The 16,920-nt window shown below is 38.7% G+C and overlaps 1 protein-coding gene across 1 annotated transcript; it reads right to left on the reverse strand.

The window, feature by feature from the left end:
- Positions 1-11,005: 11,005 nt before the first annotated feature.
- LOC126073808 (olfactory receptor 10C1-like) lies at positions 11,006-13,224 on the reverse strand. The gene has a single exon (XM_049880903.1). It carries the CDS (start codon positions 12,926-12,928, stop codon positions 11,981-11,983), a length of 948 nt encoding a protein of 315 aa, XP_049736860.1. The 5' UTR covers positions 12,929-13,224; the 3' UTR covers positions 11,006-11,980.
- Positions 13,225-16,920: the final 3,696 nt, after the last annotated feature.

The raw sequence follows: 16,920 nt of genomic DNA on the forward strand, positions 1-16,920 counted from the left end.
CAAATACATGGAAACTGAACAACACCGTGCTGAAAAAAAGACTGGGTTATAGAAGACATTAAGGAGGGAATAAAGAAATTCATAGAATGCAACGAGAATGAAAACACTTCCTATCAAAACCTCTGGGACACAGCAAAAGCAGTGCTCAGAGGTCAATTTATATCGATAAATGCACACATACATAAAGAAGAAAGAGCCAAAATCAGAGAACTGTCCCTACAACTTGAACAAATAGAAAGTGAGCAACAAAAGAATCCATCAGGCTCCAGAAGAAAACAAATAATAAAAATTAGAGCTGAACTAAATGAATTAGAGAACAGAAAAATAATTGAAAGAATTAACAAAGCCGAAAGCTGGTTCTTTGGAAAAATTACCAAAATTAATAAACCATTGGCCAGACTGACAAAAGAAATACAGGAAAGGAAACAAACAACCCGAATAAGAAATGAGATGGGCCATATCACAACAGACCCAACTGAAATTAAAAGAATCATATCAGATTATCATGAAAAATTGTACTCTAACAAATTTGCAAACCTAGAAGAAATGGATGAATTCCTAGAAACACACTATCTGCCTAAACTAACACAAACAGAGGCAGAACAACTAAATAGACCCATAACAAAAGAAGAGATTGAAAAGGTAATCAAAAAACTCCCAACAAAAAAAAAGCCCTGGTCCGGAAGGTTTCACTGCAGAGTTCTACCAAACTTTCAGAGAAGAGTTAACACCACTACTACTGAAGGTATTTCAAAGCATAGAAAATGACGGAATACTACCAAACTCATTCTATGAAGCCACCATATCCCTGATACCAAAACCAGGTAAAGACACCACAAAAAAAAGAAAATTACAGACCTATATCCCTCATGAACATAGTTGCAAAAATCCTCAACAAAATTCTAGCCAATACAATTGAACAACACATCAAAAAAATAATCCACCACGATCAAGTGGGATTTATACCAGGTATGCAAGGTTGGTTTAATATTAGAAAAACCATTAATGTAATCCACCATATAAATAAAACAAAGGACAAAAACCACATGATCTTATCAATCGATGCAGAAAAGGCATTTGGCAAAGTCCAACACCCATTCATGATAAAAACTCTCAGCAAAATAGGAATTGAAGGAAAATTCCTCAACATAAGAAAGGAAAAATTTTTTTTTTTTTTTAATACAAAGCCAACAGCCAACATAACTCTAAATGGAGGGAGCCTGAAAGCATTTCCCTTGAAAACAGTAACCAGACAAGGATGCCCTTTATCACTGCTCTTATTCAACATTGTGCTAGAGGTCCTAGCCAGAGTAATTAGGCTAGACAAAGAAATACGGGGCATCCGGATTGGCAAGGAAGAAGTAAAATTATCTCCATTTGCAGATGACACGATCTTATACACAGAAAACCCTAAGGAATCCTCCAGAAAACTACTGAAACTGAGAAAAGAGTTTGGCAGAGTCTCAGGTTACAAGATAAACATAGAAAAATCACTTGGATTCCTCTACATCAACAAAAAGAACATCGAAGACGAAATCACCAAATCAATACCATTCACAGTACCCCAAGAAGATAAAAACACTTAGGAATAAACCTTACCAAAGATGTAAAAGACCTATACAAAGAAAACTACAAAGTACTAGTGCAAGAAACTAAAAGGGACCTACTTAAGTGGAAAAACATACCTTGCTCATGGATAGGAAGACTTAACATAGTGAGAATGTCTATTCTACCAAAAGCCATCTATACATACAATGCACTTCTGATCCAAATTCCAATGACATTTTTTAATGTGATGGAGAAACAAATCACCAACTTCATATGGAAGGGAAAGAAGCCCTGGATAAGTAAAGCATTACTGAAAAAGAAGAAGAAAGTGGGAGGCCTCACTCTTCCTGGTTTTAGCACATATTATACAGCCACAGTAGTCAAAACAGCCTGGTACTGGTACCACAACAGGCACATAGACACATAGACCAATGGAACAGAATTGAGAACCCAGATATAAATCCATCCACATATGAGCAGCTGATATTTGACAAATACCCAGTGTCTGTTAATTGGGGAAAAGATAGTCTTTTTAACTAATGGTGCTGGCATAACTGGATATCCATTTGCAAAAAAATGAAACAGGACCCATACTTCACATCATGCACAAAAATTAACTCCAAGTGGATCAAAGACCTAAACATAAAGACTAAAACGATAAAGATCATGGAAGAAAAAATGGGCACAACATTAGGAGCCCTAATACAAGGCATAAACAGAATACAAAACATTACTAAAAATGATGAAGAGAAACCAGATAACTGGGAGCTCCTAAATATCAAATCCCTATGCTCATCTAAAGACTTCACCAAAAGAGTAAAAAGACCACCTACAGATTGGGAAAAAATCTTCAGCTATGACATCTCCAACCAGTGGCTGATCTCTAAAATCTATATGATTCTGTTAAAACTCAACCACAAAAAGACAAACAACCCAATCAAAAAGTGGGCAAAGGATATGAACATGCACTTCACTAAAGAAGATATTCAGGCAGCTAACAGATACATGAGAAAATGCTCTCGATCATTAGCCATTAGAGAAATGCAAATTAAAACTACGATGAGATTCCATCTCACTCCAACAAGGCTGGCATTAATCCAAAAAACACAAAATAATAAATGTTGGAGAGGCTGGAGAGAGATTGGAACTCTTATACACTGCTGGTGAGAATGTAAAATGGTACAACCGCTTTGGAAATCTTTCTGGCGTGTTCTTAAAAAGTTAGAAATAGAACTACCATACAACCCAGAAATCCCACTCCTCGGAATATACCCTAGAGAAATAAGAGCCTTTACACGAACAGATATATGCACACCCATGTTTATTGCAGCTCTGTTTACGATAGCAAAAAGCTGGAAGCAACCAAGGTGTCCATCAACAGCTGAATGGTTAAATAAATTGTGGTATATTCACACAATGGAATACTACACATCGATAAAGAACCGTGACGAATCTGTGAAACATTTCATAACATGGAGGAACCTGGATGACATTATGCTGATTGAAATGAGTCAGAGGCAAAAGGACAAATATTGTATAAGACCACTATTATAAGATCTTGAGAAATAGGATAGACTGAGAAGAACACATTCTTTCGTAGTTACGAGAGTGGGGAGGGAGGGAGGGAGGGAGAGGGTTATTTACTGATTAGTTAGGAGATAAGAACTACTTTAGGTGAAGGGAAGGACAATACTCAATACACGGAAGGTCAGCTCAACTGGACTGGACCAAAAGCAAAGAAATTTCTGGGATAAACTGAATGCTTCGAAGATCAGCGGAGCAAGGGTGGGGGTTTGGGGACCACGGCTTAAGGGGACTTCTAAGTCAATTGGGAAAATAAATTCTATTATGAAAACATTCTGCATCCCACTTTGAAATGTGGCGTCTGGGGTCTTAAATGCTAACAAGCGACCATCTAAGATGCATCAGTTGGTCTCAACCCACCTGGATCAAAGGAGATGAAGAACACCAGGGTCACACGATAACTATGAGCCCAAGAGACAGAAAGGGCCACATGAACTAGAGACTTATATCATCCTGAGACCAGAAGAACTAGATGGTGCCCGGCCACAACCAATGACTGCCCTGACAGGGAGCATAACAGAGAACCCCTGAGGGAGCAGGAGAACAGTGGGATGCAGACCCCAAATTCTCATAAAAAGACCAGACTTAATGGTCTGACTGAGACTAGAAGAATCCCAGCGGTCATGGTCCCAAAACTTTCTGTTGGCCCAGGACAGGAACCATTCCCAAAGACAACTCATCCAACATGGAAGGGACCGGACAATGGGTTGGCGAGAGATGCTGATGAAGAGTGAGCTACTTGCATCAGGTGGACACTTGAGACTGTGTTGGCATCTCCTGTCTGGAGGGGAGATGGGAGGGTAGAGAGTGTTAGAAATTGGCAAAACGGTCACGAAAGGAGAGATTGGAAGGAGGGAGCAGGCTGACTCATTAGGGGGAGAGTAAATGGGAGTATGTAGTAAGGTGTATATAAGCTTATATGTGACAGACTGACTTGATTTGTAAACTTTCAATTAAAGGAGAATAAAAATTATTTTTCCAAAAAAAAAGTTCTGGGTGGACTCGAAACTCCAAACTTTTGATTAGCAGCCTATCTATTTAATTATTTGCATCACACAGAGACTTTCTTTCCTTGCGCATGGGTGCAGCTACTTGCACACATTTTATTTTGAATAAAAGTTATCAGACGCTAGCAACTTGACTGCTCCCATTTGTTATGATGCTTGAAAAGCTATCTCTTTCTATCCCAGAAAACACTGATCCAGCCAAAAAGGGTAAATGTCTTTAAAGCAAATAGATGTTCTCCTGCAAGATTTCTCTTATTTGGGCTTCAATGTCCTTTACAAATACAGACTCTTAGAGCCCATATCCACCATGAACCCTGTCTTGGACTTGCAGGCAATGTCTTTTTAAGGCTAGTTTGGCTGGGCTATGGCAGAGATAACTCCAGGCAAACTCCTGGTGAGGACAGTGGTTACAGTGGAAACATTGCATAAGCCCCTTTTTGAGAAAGGAAAATATGAAATCACAAAAATAACCGTCCTATTAAGGAGGAAATAAGCTATAACTAAAAGGATGCTGTAAAGCATATGACTTACACCTGGAAGTTTGTTTAGAAACTTTTGTTGTGAGTCTCTTGATTACTGTTGATAAGAGAAACTAAAGGATATAATTATGTACAAGCCAGGGCGGTAGATAAATATGCATACTAAACAAAGTGTAACAAAGTTCTTAGGTAAGATTAACATTAACTGCACTGCAGTCTATTGTAAGCCTAAATCTCATCCATTGTGTTTCTATGCATTCAAGGAAAGAAACAAAGGCTGTATTGGTGTTAATTTTTATTATGCATGTAGACCGCAAACCGTCATGTTTGATATGATTCCTAACCATTATTTGGCAGATTCTAGGGAGTCATAAAGCCTGTTCAGTATGAAAGATTAAGAATGATTCACAAATGGTATTTGTGTTTAATCATTTCAGATGTATCTGAATCTGGTATTTTCCCACCAAAAAAGTAGATAGGTAGGTAGGTAGACAGGTAGGTAGATAGATAGATAGATAGATATAGGTAGATGATGATGATAGATAGATTAGATAGATAGATAGATGATAGATAGATAGGTAGGTAGATAGATAGATGATAGATAGATAGATAGATAGATAGATAGATAGATAGATAGATAGATAGATAGATAGATAGATAGATAGATTAGATGATAGATAGACAGATAGACAGATAGATAGACAGATAGATAGATAGATAGATAGACAGACAGACAGACAGACAGACAGACAGACAGACAGATAGATAGATAGATAGATAGATAGATAGATGATAGATAGATAGATTAGATGATAGATAGATAGATAGATAGATAGATAGATAGATAGATAGATAGATAGATAGATAGATAGATAGATAGATAGATAGATAGATAGATAGATAGATAGGTAGGTAGGTAGGTAGGTAGGTAGGTAGGTAGGTAGGTAGGTAGGTAGGTAGGTAGATAGATAGATGATAGATAAGGCTCAGCCTTTATTTTCAAAATATATATGTCATTCTTGTTGTTAGATGCCATTGGACTTTGTTGAATGTTTTTTCTGCATCAATTGAGATTATCGCGTGATTCTTTCCTTTTATTTATGTGGTGGATTATGTTGATTGCTTTTCTGATATTGAACCATCCTTGCGTACCTGGTATGAATCCTACTTGGTCGTGTTGTGTTCTTTTTTTGATATGATGCTGATTCTATTGGCTAGAATTTTGTTGAGAATTTTTGCATCTATATTCATGAGAATACTGGTCTGTAATTTTCTTTTTTGGTGGTGTCTTTGCCTGGTTTTTTTATCAGGGTTATGCTGGCTTCATAGAATGATTTCGACAGTATCGCTTCCTTTTGTATGTTCTGAAATACTTTGAGTAGTACTGGTGTAAGCTCTTCTCTGAATGTTTGGTAGAATTCTCCAGTGAAGCCCTGTGGGCCACGGCTTCTTTTTTGTTGGGAGTTTTCAGTCTCTTCTCTTGATATGGGTCTGTTCAGATTTTCCACATCATTTTGTGTTAGCTCGAGTATGTAGTGTGTTTCTAGAAATTTATTCATTTCCTCTAGGTTTTCAAATTTGTTATAGTTTTTCATAATGCTCTGTTATGATCTTTTTTGTTTCAGTTGGGTCTGTTGTAATATTCCCTATTTCATTTCTTATTTGGGTTATTTGCATCCTCTTCTGTTTTTCTTTTGTCATATTGGCCAGTGATTTGTCTATTTTGATGATCCTTTCAAAGAGCCAACTTTTGGTTTTGTTGATTCTATTGTTTTTCTATTCTATATTTAATTTATTTCTGCTCTGATTTTTATTTCCTTTCTTCTAATGACTGTGGGGGATACCACCAGTGTGGTTGCTGGTCTGGGGAGCTGTTCCCTAGTTGAGTGGTGCTTCATAGCCTTTCAAGAAGAAGCAAAGGTGTAACACAGAGCCAGGTGTTTGAGAGAAAGGAGGGGGAGGTAGTGAGATGCATGGATAAAAACAAAAGAAATGGAAAAAAAGCAACATCAGCAACAAATGAATGGCACTCTGGGAGCCAGCCAGTGTGGGTGAGGTGTAGCCAAGCAATGAGAGGCTGAAGCCAGTACCTCTTGGCCAAGAGACTGTGGCTGGCAGGAAACAGAGGAGGCTCAGCAGCAGGGGGGAGGAGAAAGGGGGGTGGGAAAGCATATATCACTGGTTACCAGGTGCTCTGTCTCCTTCTAGAAGCTCCTATAAACTGCTTTCCCATACTTCCTGTCTGCAGGGTGAATTCAAACAGCAAGGACCCTGCACTTTTCAGCTGGCTGAGCAACTGCAGCCAGCTATGCAGCAAGGGTGGTTGAGAAAGGGGGAGAGAAGGGGGGCGGGTGGGAAAGTGTATATCAGTGGTTACTGGATATTCCGTCTCCTGCTGGGGGCTCTGCGAAGCTGCTTTCCCATACTCCCTGTCCGCTGATCTCCAACAGGAATCCAAGATGGCAAATCCGTGTTGTGTTAGCTGATAGGGGACGTCTGTACCCGTTTCTCGTTGCTCTCTTTCCTCTGTCAGTTTCTTGTTCATTCAGTGCTTGGCTGAGTTCTTTAACTCTTCGTTTGATGGTTAGGGTTCAAGAGTTAACATTTGTCTCTGCTTTACTTAGTTTTTTGGGTCTTTGCTATGGAGGGATGGTGTGGTGCTTCCATCTAAAACTCCATGTTGGACAGAAGACTTGCTGCTATTATAACTGTTGTTCTTTAATTATGTGTTTGATTTTTACTTGTATACAATACAGTTGGCTTTCTTTTCAGTTGAATTGTATCTATCAAGCTTGTTAACTGCTATATTAATTCTAATAATTTATCTGAAGTTCTGTTTATGTTTCAACATAAATTAGAATATCATCTGCAAATAATTTGCAGGTTTTTGTTTTTTCTTTCCAATATTTATACTTCTATTTTCTGTACTCCTCTTTTTTTATTTGCTGCACTAGGCAGTATATCTCTTGAGCAATGATGATTAGAAGTTGTATTAGCCATTAGTCTTATTTTGTTTATGTTCTTAAGGGAATTGATTTTCACTCTTCACTTCTAGATTTGTTGCATGTTTTTACAGGATGCCCTTTAATAGGATAAGGAAGCTTTTTTCTATTTGTAGATTTGTTTTTATTGTTGTTTCTTTCTTTTTTCTAATTAGATAGCAATGCTTCTTGAATATTGGATATTTGAAATGGATATCGAATGTTTTCTTCTTTATTTTTGCATTGAATGAGATAATCATGCTTTTTCCTTTTATTTTGTTAATATGATAGATGACATTATTCAATTTTCAAATATGAAACCTATTTTACATTCTTGAGATAAACCAAACTCAATCATTACCACTTTGTACACATTGTTGGACTTGGTTTAGGAGTACAGTATTGTGGATTGGGGTGGGGAGGTTGCATTTATGCTAATGAGTAAGATTTGCCTCTAATTATTTTCTCATTGTTCTGGTTTTTTTCATTATGGAATATGTGCTAGGCTAGCTTCTTAAACTTTGTTGTTAAATTGTATTTCCAGTGTTTCCATTCTCTGAAAAGTTTATGTAAAAATAAGAATTATCTTTTTCTTCAGTATTTAGTAGAACTCACTTGTTAAGCAACTTGGACCTGATTTTTTTCTTTTCAGAAATATTTTTGACTTCTAATTCAATACAATTCATATTTTTCTATTGCTTGTAAGATTGGTACTGGGAATTTTCAATTTTCTGGAAATGAATCTAATTTAACTTTTTAATGAATTGGCAGTAATAGTATCATTTTATTGTTTTAAACTTTGCTGTACTTGCTGTTGTATTAATTGTTCATATTCAATATTTCTTATTTTTCTCCCCCCCTTTTATTCTTTGTTAATCTTGTCAAAAATTTGATTTTTTTAAACTTTTCTTCCAAGAATCAGCTTTTTGATTTATAAGTCAAATATAAATCTGCTTCTATAGTTATTTTTTTCTTCCTTCTATTTTCTTTGTTTTTCCCCTGTTGTGATTTTTCTGGTTTCCTAATTTGGATGCTTAGCTAATTAAATTTGCACATTTCTTCATTTATAGTGTAAACATTTAAGGTTATGAATTTATCTAAGAAGGAGTTTAGCTTCATCCCAAAAGTTTTGTGATTATGATGGTTATTATTGCTCAGATCAAAAAAAAATTTTTTTTTCCTTATAATTTATTCCGAGATTTACAAGATGTTCAGAAGTGTTTTATTTTAATACCAATTATATGAACATTTTAAAGGTTCCTGTGTGGCACAAACAGTTTATATTCAGCTGTTAAACTAAAGGTTGGTGGTTTCAACCCATCCAGAGCCACCAGGTAAAAAACGTGTGGTAATCTGCTTCCTTAAGATTACAGTCAAGAAAAAACTATGAAACACAGTTCTTTAACACATAGGGTTACCATGAGTCAGAATCAACTTGACAGCAACTATTTTTTTTTTTCTTTATGGGCATTTTAAACTTACATAGTTATTTATTTCCAGGTTAATTAAATCATGATTAGAAACTGTGGTCTCTACACTAATTCGCTTAACTGTTTTGAGGCTTTGTCTATGGCCTACCAAAAACCAAACTCAAACCCACTGCTGTTGAGTTGATTCCGACTCACAGCAACCCTATGGCCTAGCGTTTGTTTAATTCTACGTGTGCTTGAAGCCAGTCTATATTCTGTATATCTTCAGTCAGTGGATCTTGTTAATTATTTTCTTCAAATTTTTTATGCCCTTAAAAAAACCCTTGTGATTTATCTGCCTGTTATATTAAGCACTCAGGAAAGGATTTTATCAAGCAGTGCTGAAAGCCACAGACTTCCTCAACTGGGCAAGTCCCTTCCACCACAAAGCAGAGAGCAGAGCAGAACACACAGACTTGACAGACTGACTGACAAGGAGAGAGGAAGAGGCTAGATTACTCATGCCTAGTTCCTCCTTCCAAACTCACCAAACAGGTTAGATAAGAGGTTTTCAAACTTTAGTTTGCTTCTGAATTATCTTGATGGCTTGTTAAAACACAGATTGCTAGGTCCCACCCTCAACCTGTCTAATATAGTAGGTCTGGGATACACATCCTCATCAAAAAAAAAAAAACACAAACTTGTATGAGTAAAGTTTCCCTGAGGCAATTCCAAGTGGTTTTATAAGCCTTATTTATTCCGTAGGAGCCTTGGTTGCATGGTGGTTAAGAGCTCAGCTGCTAACCAAAAGCTCAGAGGTTCAAATCCACCAGCTGCTCCTTGGAAACCCTATGGAGCAGTTCTACTGTGTTCTATAGGGTTGCTAAAGTCAGAATCAACTTGACGGCAATGGTCCCCGCCCCCCCCCCCCCCCCCGCCACACACAACTAATCCGTGTCCCCATCTTTGGGGAAGACTCAAAAAGCCTTGTTCACTAAGCAAGTCAAAGAACTGGGTGAAGAAATTATCCTCAAAATATTGGCATAATTTTTGCAACTTTATAACTGTAGAAGACAAAATACTTTTCCAAAAATGACTTTGCAGGCTCGTATAAATAAATCTTGGCTCAAATAAATCATATTTAAAGGATTTTGTCTTTCTAGCCCACATTTAAATAAAAGGTCATTTAAGTAAAATGTAATTTAAATGAAAGGTCCTATGGTCATTATGTGGCCTGATTCCTGTGTTTCACAGAGACTGAAAAATCTGCAACTGACAGGTATGGTAAAGAGGATAAAGACTCAGTCAGCAGGATCGGATTCTCTTTGCTTTTCAAAATGTTGTCCTTCTTTTCTCTTGCCTTGATTGATTAGCAGCTGAGCTCTTAACCACTGCACCACCAGGGCCTCTAGTTAAAAAAAAATATTAGGACCTGTGAAATGTCGGAAAAGACAGTGTAGTCCAGATCTGGTCTAAATGATCAGGGAAAATGTACCTGTGCAGCATCGTTATAGAAAAACCTCAAAATGGACAAACCATTCTAAAAACGGATAAACCATTAGTGATTAAGAACACTCTGTGAGCCCAGTCAGGATGACTGAGTCGGGACGGAAGTCAATGCTACTGTGTTTTACCCCACACAAACTTTCCTCCCAGTAAAATAACTTACAATGAATACTAAGTCATCCTTGCTTAGAAAAAAAGTCTTTGAACATTATTATTTAAAAACAGGAAACAAAAACCTTATCATAAAAACAAACAACAAAACCTCGCACAGGAGAGATATTTTTCAAAAGAGTTTTCTTTTAGTATTTCCAGTAGACCTGTGGTCATGTTAGCCTGAGACACGGAATGTCATTTGTTGACGCCATGGCTCCATGACTGGTTTGAAGAGAACCTGCAAAGAAGTAGAAACTGAGTACCTAGGTTATTAGGATACCAAAGTCTGAGGCTTGTGGAAAATGTCAGAATAAACACGGTGAGACTTACTTTTGTTTTTCCCATTCTTTCCTTGCCAATCCATGCACTCCCTTCGCCACTTTTCATGACCTCACACCACCGCAGATGCACATACAGTAAAATGGAAAAGTTTATTTCTTGGTGTTAGTCAATATGACCTGCTGCAGCTGTTGCTGCTGCTGTGATGTGTGTGTGTGTGAGTGTGTGTTTGTGTGTATGTGTTTGTGTATGAGAAAGAGGGAGAAATGGCTCTTTAAAACAAAATGTAATTTCTTTGAGAACAGAAATGATGTCTACTTTTTATGTCTCTGCTTTGTTCCCAGAACTAATTTTGCATTCGAGGGATTCCATGAATGGTGCTTCCTGTTGAGTAACCTACATTTCAAATCCAAAAGTCAGAATACATTTTTATAACTTACTTAGATCATCAACACACCCAGAACCCTTCCTCTTCCTCTTCCCCATTAGAAAATAAATTCTCAGCTCCCACTTTAAACATCCTTTTATTGCAGGATCACCCAAGAACACTTGACTCCTCTCTTATGAGTCTTTCTTCCAATTGCTCACCAATTCACATATAAACATTTACTCAAGCAATTCTTTTTTTGCCAGTCTCATTCATTACTTTCTTCTCAGTCTTTCTATAGGTATTCTATCTTGACCATAGCCCCCACAGCCACTTCTATTCTTCTCAAATCACTCAACATAGTTCTACCTTTAAGTTCTAAGTCTACCTAAAAATTTTTACTCACACCCTTATTTTTTTGTTTTGTTATATTTTTCATTTATATATCCTTTCTCCCATTTTAGACAGGCATGGTTTCAGAGACAATATTCTCCTTCCTCTGCACTGCCTAATTTGTCTAAATCCAAGGCTCTGATCATTTTATTTGGCATATGCAGTATGTTTGAGAAACAATTAATGTTCTGTTATATTGCATCTGATTAGCTGATTGACTAATGAACTGATTTTTTTAAATTATTGAGTAGATGGTCTCTGACCCTACAGATCCTCAGGGTCCCTTTAACACAGCCTTAATCCTCTGAATGACTCTCTTCACAGCCTCTTTAACTTCCTTGTTACGAAGGGTATAAATAATGGGGTTAAGGAAGGGGGTAAAAAGAGTGTACACCAAGGCAATAAGCTTGTCCATGCCCTTAGCCGGAATCCCAGGAGGCCCCACATAGACAATGAAGGCAGAGCCAAAGAAAAGGGTCACTACAGTCATATGAGAAGAGCAGGTGGAGAAGGCCTTGGCACGACTGGCAGCTGAGGGCAGGTTCAACACAGTTCTCAGGATGCCCCCATAGAGTCCCAAAATGAGTACAAGGTTGCATGCATTGATCAGTCCAATCACCACAATGTGGACCCAAGCATGCCATTTTGTGTCCACGCATGCCAAACGCATAAGTGGTGCCAGGTCACAAAAATAATGGGCCACCTCCCTCAAGCAGAAAGGAAGAGTGGCTGTGAGACTGGCAGGTACAAGTGCTGCTGAGAAGCCAGCCACCCAAGTGGTCCCTGCTAGCCATAACTGTACCTGTCTGCTCATGAATGCATGGTAGTGGAGTGGGTGACAGATAGCAAGGTAGCGGTCCAGCGCCATGACAGTCAACAAGTAGCACTCAGTCATGCCCAAGGAGTGGAAGACATAGAGCTGGATGAAACACAAAGCAGACGAGATAGGTGAACATCCATGGAGCAAGGTATGCAGCAGTGTGGACACCGTGGTGCTGACATACCAGAGCTCCAAAAAGGAAAGAACATTGATGAAGAAGTACATGGGTGTGGACAGTCCAGAATCTGCTTGAACAAGGACAATGATGAATAGATTCCCTGCCAGGGTGAGGAGATAGATGCACAGGGTCCCCAAGAAGATAAGCGGTTGCAGAGTCCCAGTAGTAGCGAAACCAGCAAGAATGAAATCTTGGGTCGAAGTGTGGTTGGCATGATCTATCATTCTTAGGACTGAGGGGTGAAGACAGAAGATTAATTACTTCAGGCTTCTTTCTCACTTGCGAAATTTCCCAAGAGAAAAGGCAAAGAACACATGAGTTTGAAAGGATCTTACACATTATAAAATCAACTCCCCTCACTTTGTAAAAAAAAGGAACTGAAGACCAGAAGGGAGATGTGATTTACTCTATATCACAATCTGTTCCTGAAAAGTTGGAGTGGCTTCCAGTTTCCCTGATTTGCAAGCCAGTACTTTTCTTATTGTACAGACATGGCACCAGAGTTGCAGGCCCTGGTATTTTCTCCTACATACTCTACCAGGAAAACTGCCAACTCATCTCTTCTACAGCCCCTAATGAAATGTCCCATGATTCTTTAAGCATCCACTTTGTATCCAACGATCAGCTATATTGAGCTGTGGAGAAAAGAAATATATATTTTCTAAGAATTTAACCCTGAGGCTCCTTCAGGGAGCCTCCTTGAAGTTCGGGAATGTTCTCAGTAAGGACTGAAGGAGGATGAGATGGGAAAAGAAAAAAATGAGGATCCTCTGGTTACAGTCCCTCAACACTCAGAACAGTAGAGCCCAGAAGAGGATATCAGTGAGTAAACAGTGGGCATCTTAAGGAAAGGTTCCCAAAGGGGGCATGCACCAGGAATTACTAACAGGGAAAACTGAGGGGGTTTTGGCCCCCGTGGTGTTTGGTATAGAAGCTCTGTAGTATAAGAGAAGGATCATCCTCTTTAGCAACTGGGCTGATAAACTTGCCCTGCCACTAACTCTCAATGGACATTGGGCTGGGCCATTTCTCCCCTCTTTACCTTAAATCCCTCTTCTCTAAAAGAAGAAGTTTAAATAGATGTTTTATGCTGCTTAAAGCCCTGGTAGTCTATGGCACCCCAAAGTCACCAAAAAATATTTATCGGGTAGGAGTGGGGGTGGGTGGTCAACACTAGTGTCCCAAGAGTTTTTCTCCCACATTCTAATAGGCCTCATCCAGGAAAGGATCAAAGCCCTTTTCTAGTTCTCTTCTTCAACTACTCTCATTTCTGCTTCGCCATCCCTGCCTATTACATGTTTTGATGATATTAGAACTTGTAGCTTTCTCCTTGGAGCCCTTTCTACCCCCAAGGCACTTCCCTATTTATATTTAATACTCATGGAAATGCTAACCTTCCAGAGCCTCCTTACTGTCTATTCCCTGGGGCTGCCTGGTGTAACTAGCTCTTAATAGGGGGTCCTCTGGGGCACAAAGTTAAGCACAGGGAAGTGAAGCAGATCATCGCTACTCCTCAAATGACTTTTCTCAACTCTGCAACTTCATTGTTGGGATCTGGAATCCAATCTCAGAGGTATTTCTCCCTCTGGGTCAGTAGCACTTTTGCAAATCCCACATTGTTTTTCATGGTGAGAAAAGATCCATCCCACATGTGCATACATGGAGGCTAACACCTTTAGCTCCCCAGCAGTGAGTCTCATCCTCTTAAAATTCTCCTTGCAAGGAAATTTGTCATTCATCTTCTCACTCTGATCAATATCAACCTCACCACCATGTGAGCACAATCAACATGACACTACCAGCACTTCTGTCTATGCTGAGCATCTCCACTGCTGTTACTGTCACCACCACCTCTACTTTTAACACATCCATGATCATTTACCCATTAATTCAATCACAGTTTATTGAACAAGTCTTTCTTCCATGGAGCCAAGTTGGGACAGTGGTTAAGAGCTCGGCTGCTAACCAAAAGATCAGCAGTTGGAATCCACCAGCCACTCCTTGGAAACACTATGGGGCAGTTCTACTCTGTCCTATAGGTTACTGTAGGGTCACTATGAGTTGGAATCAACTCAACAACAAAGGATTATTTTTTCTTGTTCCATGGATTCAATGTGTGGTTTCTAATCATCAACCTTTAGTTTAGCAGCTGATAGAAAACCACTTATGCCACCCAGGCTCCTCTTGCATGTGGTACACTGTTCTAAGCTCCCACTATCATTACTTACACCATCACCACCATTATTTTTACCCGGGGTATCCCTATGATGCACATACACTTTTTCATGATCACTTTTATTTCTATCTGTATCATCAATATCTTCATCAAAGTCCTGAAATTGTTATTTGAGCTCTGACCTCAGCTGAGCACTGTAGGCATGTACATAAATGGATATGGAGTCCAGGTAAATTGTAGAATAAAAGTATCTATCTATTCAAAATAGAATATCTATTCAAAGTCCCCAACATGTCTGTCAGTTAGTTGTATTGTGGGGGCTTGTGTGTTGCTGTGATGCTGGAAGCTATGCCACCAGTATTCAGATACCAGCAGGGTTACCCATGGAGAACAAGTTTCAGCTGAGCTTCCAGACTAAGAGAGACCAGGAAGAAGGGCCCAGCAGTCTACTTCTGAAAAGAATTAGCCCATGAAAACCTTATGAATAGCAGAGGAACATTGTCTGATATAGTGATAGAAGATGAGCCCCCCAGGTTGGAAGGCACTCAAAAGATGACTGGGGAAGTGCTGCCTCCTCAAAGTAGAGTTGATCTTAATGACATGGATGGAGTAAAGCTTTTGGGACCTTCATTTGCTGATGTGGCACAACTCAAAATGAGAAGAAATACCTGCAAACATTCATTAATAATCAGAACCTGGAATGTATGGAGTAGGAATTTAGGAAAACTGGAAATCATCAAAAATGAAATGGAACGCATAAACATCGATATCCTAGGCATTAGTGAGTTGAAAAGGACTGGTATTGGCCATTTTGAATCGGACAATCATATAGTCTACTATGTGGGGAATGACAACTTGAAGAGGAATGGTGTTGCATTCATCGTCAAAAAGAACATTTCAAGATATATCCTGAAGTACAACGCTGTCAGTGATAGGATAATATCCCTACGCTTACAAGGAAGACCAGTTAATACAACTATTATTCAAATTTACACACCAACCACCAGGGCCAAAGATGAAGAAATAGAAGATTTTTATCAGCTGCTACAGTCTGAAATTGACCTCACGTGCAATCAGGGTGCATTGATAATTACTGCTGATTGAAATGTGAAAGTTGGAAACAAAGAAGAAGGATTGGTAGTTGGAAAATATGGCCTTGGTGACAGAAACAATGCCAGATATCGAATGATAGAATTCTGCAAGATCAGCAACTTCTTCATTGTAAATACCTTCTTTCACCAACATAAATGGCGACTATACACATGGACCTCGCCAGACAGAACACACAGGAATCAGATTGACTACCTCTGTGGAAAGAGACGATGGAAAAGCTCAATATCGTCAGTCAGAACAAGGCCAGGAGACAACTGTGGGGGGAAAAAAAAGTGGAAGAGACCATTAATTGCTCATATGCAAGTTTAAGCTGAAACTGAAGAAAATAAGAGCAAGTCCACGGGAGCCAAAATATGACTTTGAGTATATCCCACTTGAATTTAGAGACCATCTCAAGAATAGATTTGATGCATTGAACAGTAGTGGCTGAAGACCAGATGAGTTGTGGAATGACATCAAGGACATCATACATGAAGAAAGCAAGAGGTCGTTCATTGAAAAGACAGGAAAGAAAGAAAAGACCAAGGTGGATGTCAGAAGAGACTGTAACACTTGCTCACAAACATCAGGCAGCTAAAGCAAAAGGAAGAAATGATGAAGTAAAAGAACTGAACAGAAGATTTCAAACGGTGGCTCGAGAAGACAAAGCAAAGTATTATAATGACATGTGCACAGAGCTGGAGATAGAAAACCAAAAGGGAAGAACATGCTCAGCATTTCTCAAGCTGAAAGAACTGAAGAAAAAATTCAAGCCACAAGTTGCAATACTGAAGGATTCTATGTGGAAAATATTAAACAATGCAGGAAGCATCAAAAGAAGATGAAAGGAATAGACAGACGCTTCCTCCAGCCATCTTTACAACAAAGACCTGAAAATACAAGTGAAATAAGTATATTTGTGACAAGTTAAGAGCACTGATTATCAAA

Source organism: Elephas maximus, chromosome 3, assembly GCF_024166365.1.
Source record: "Elephas maximus indicus isolate mEleMax1 chromosome 3, mEleMax1 primary haplotype, whole genome shotgun sequence".
NCBI lineage: Eukaryota > Metazoa > Chordata > Mammalia > Proboscidea > Elephantidae > Elephas > Elephas maximus.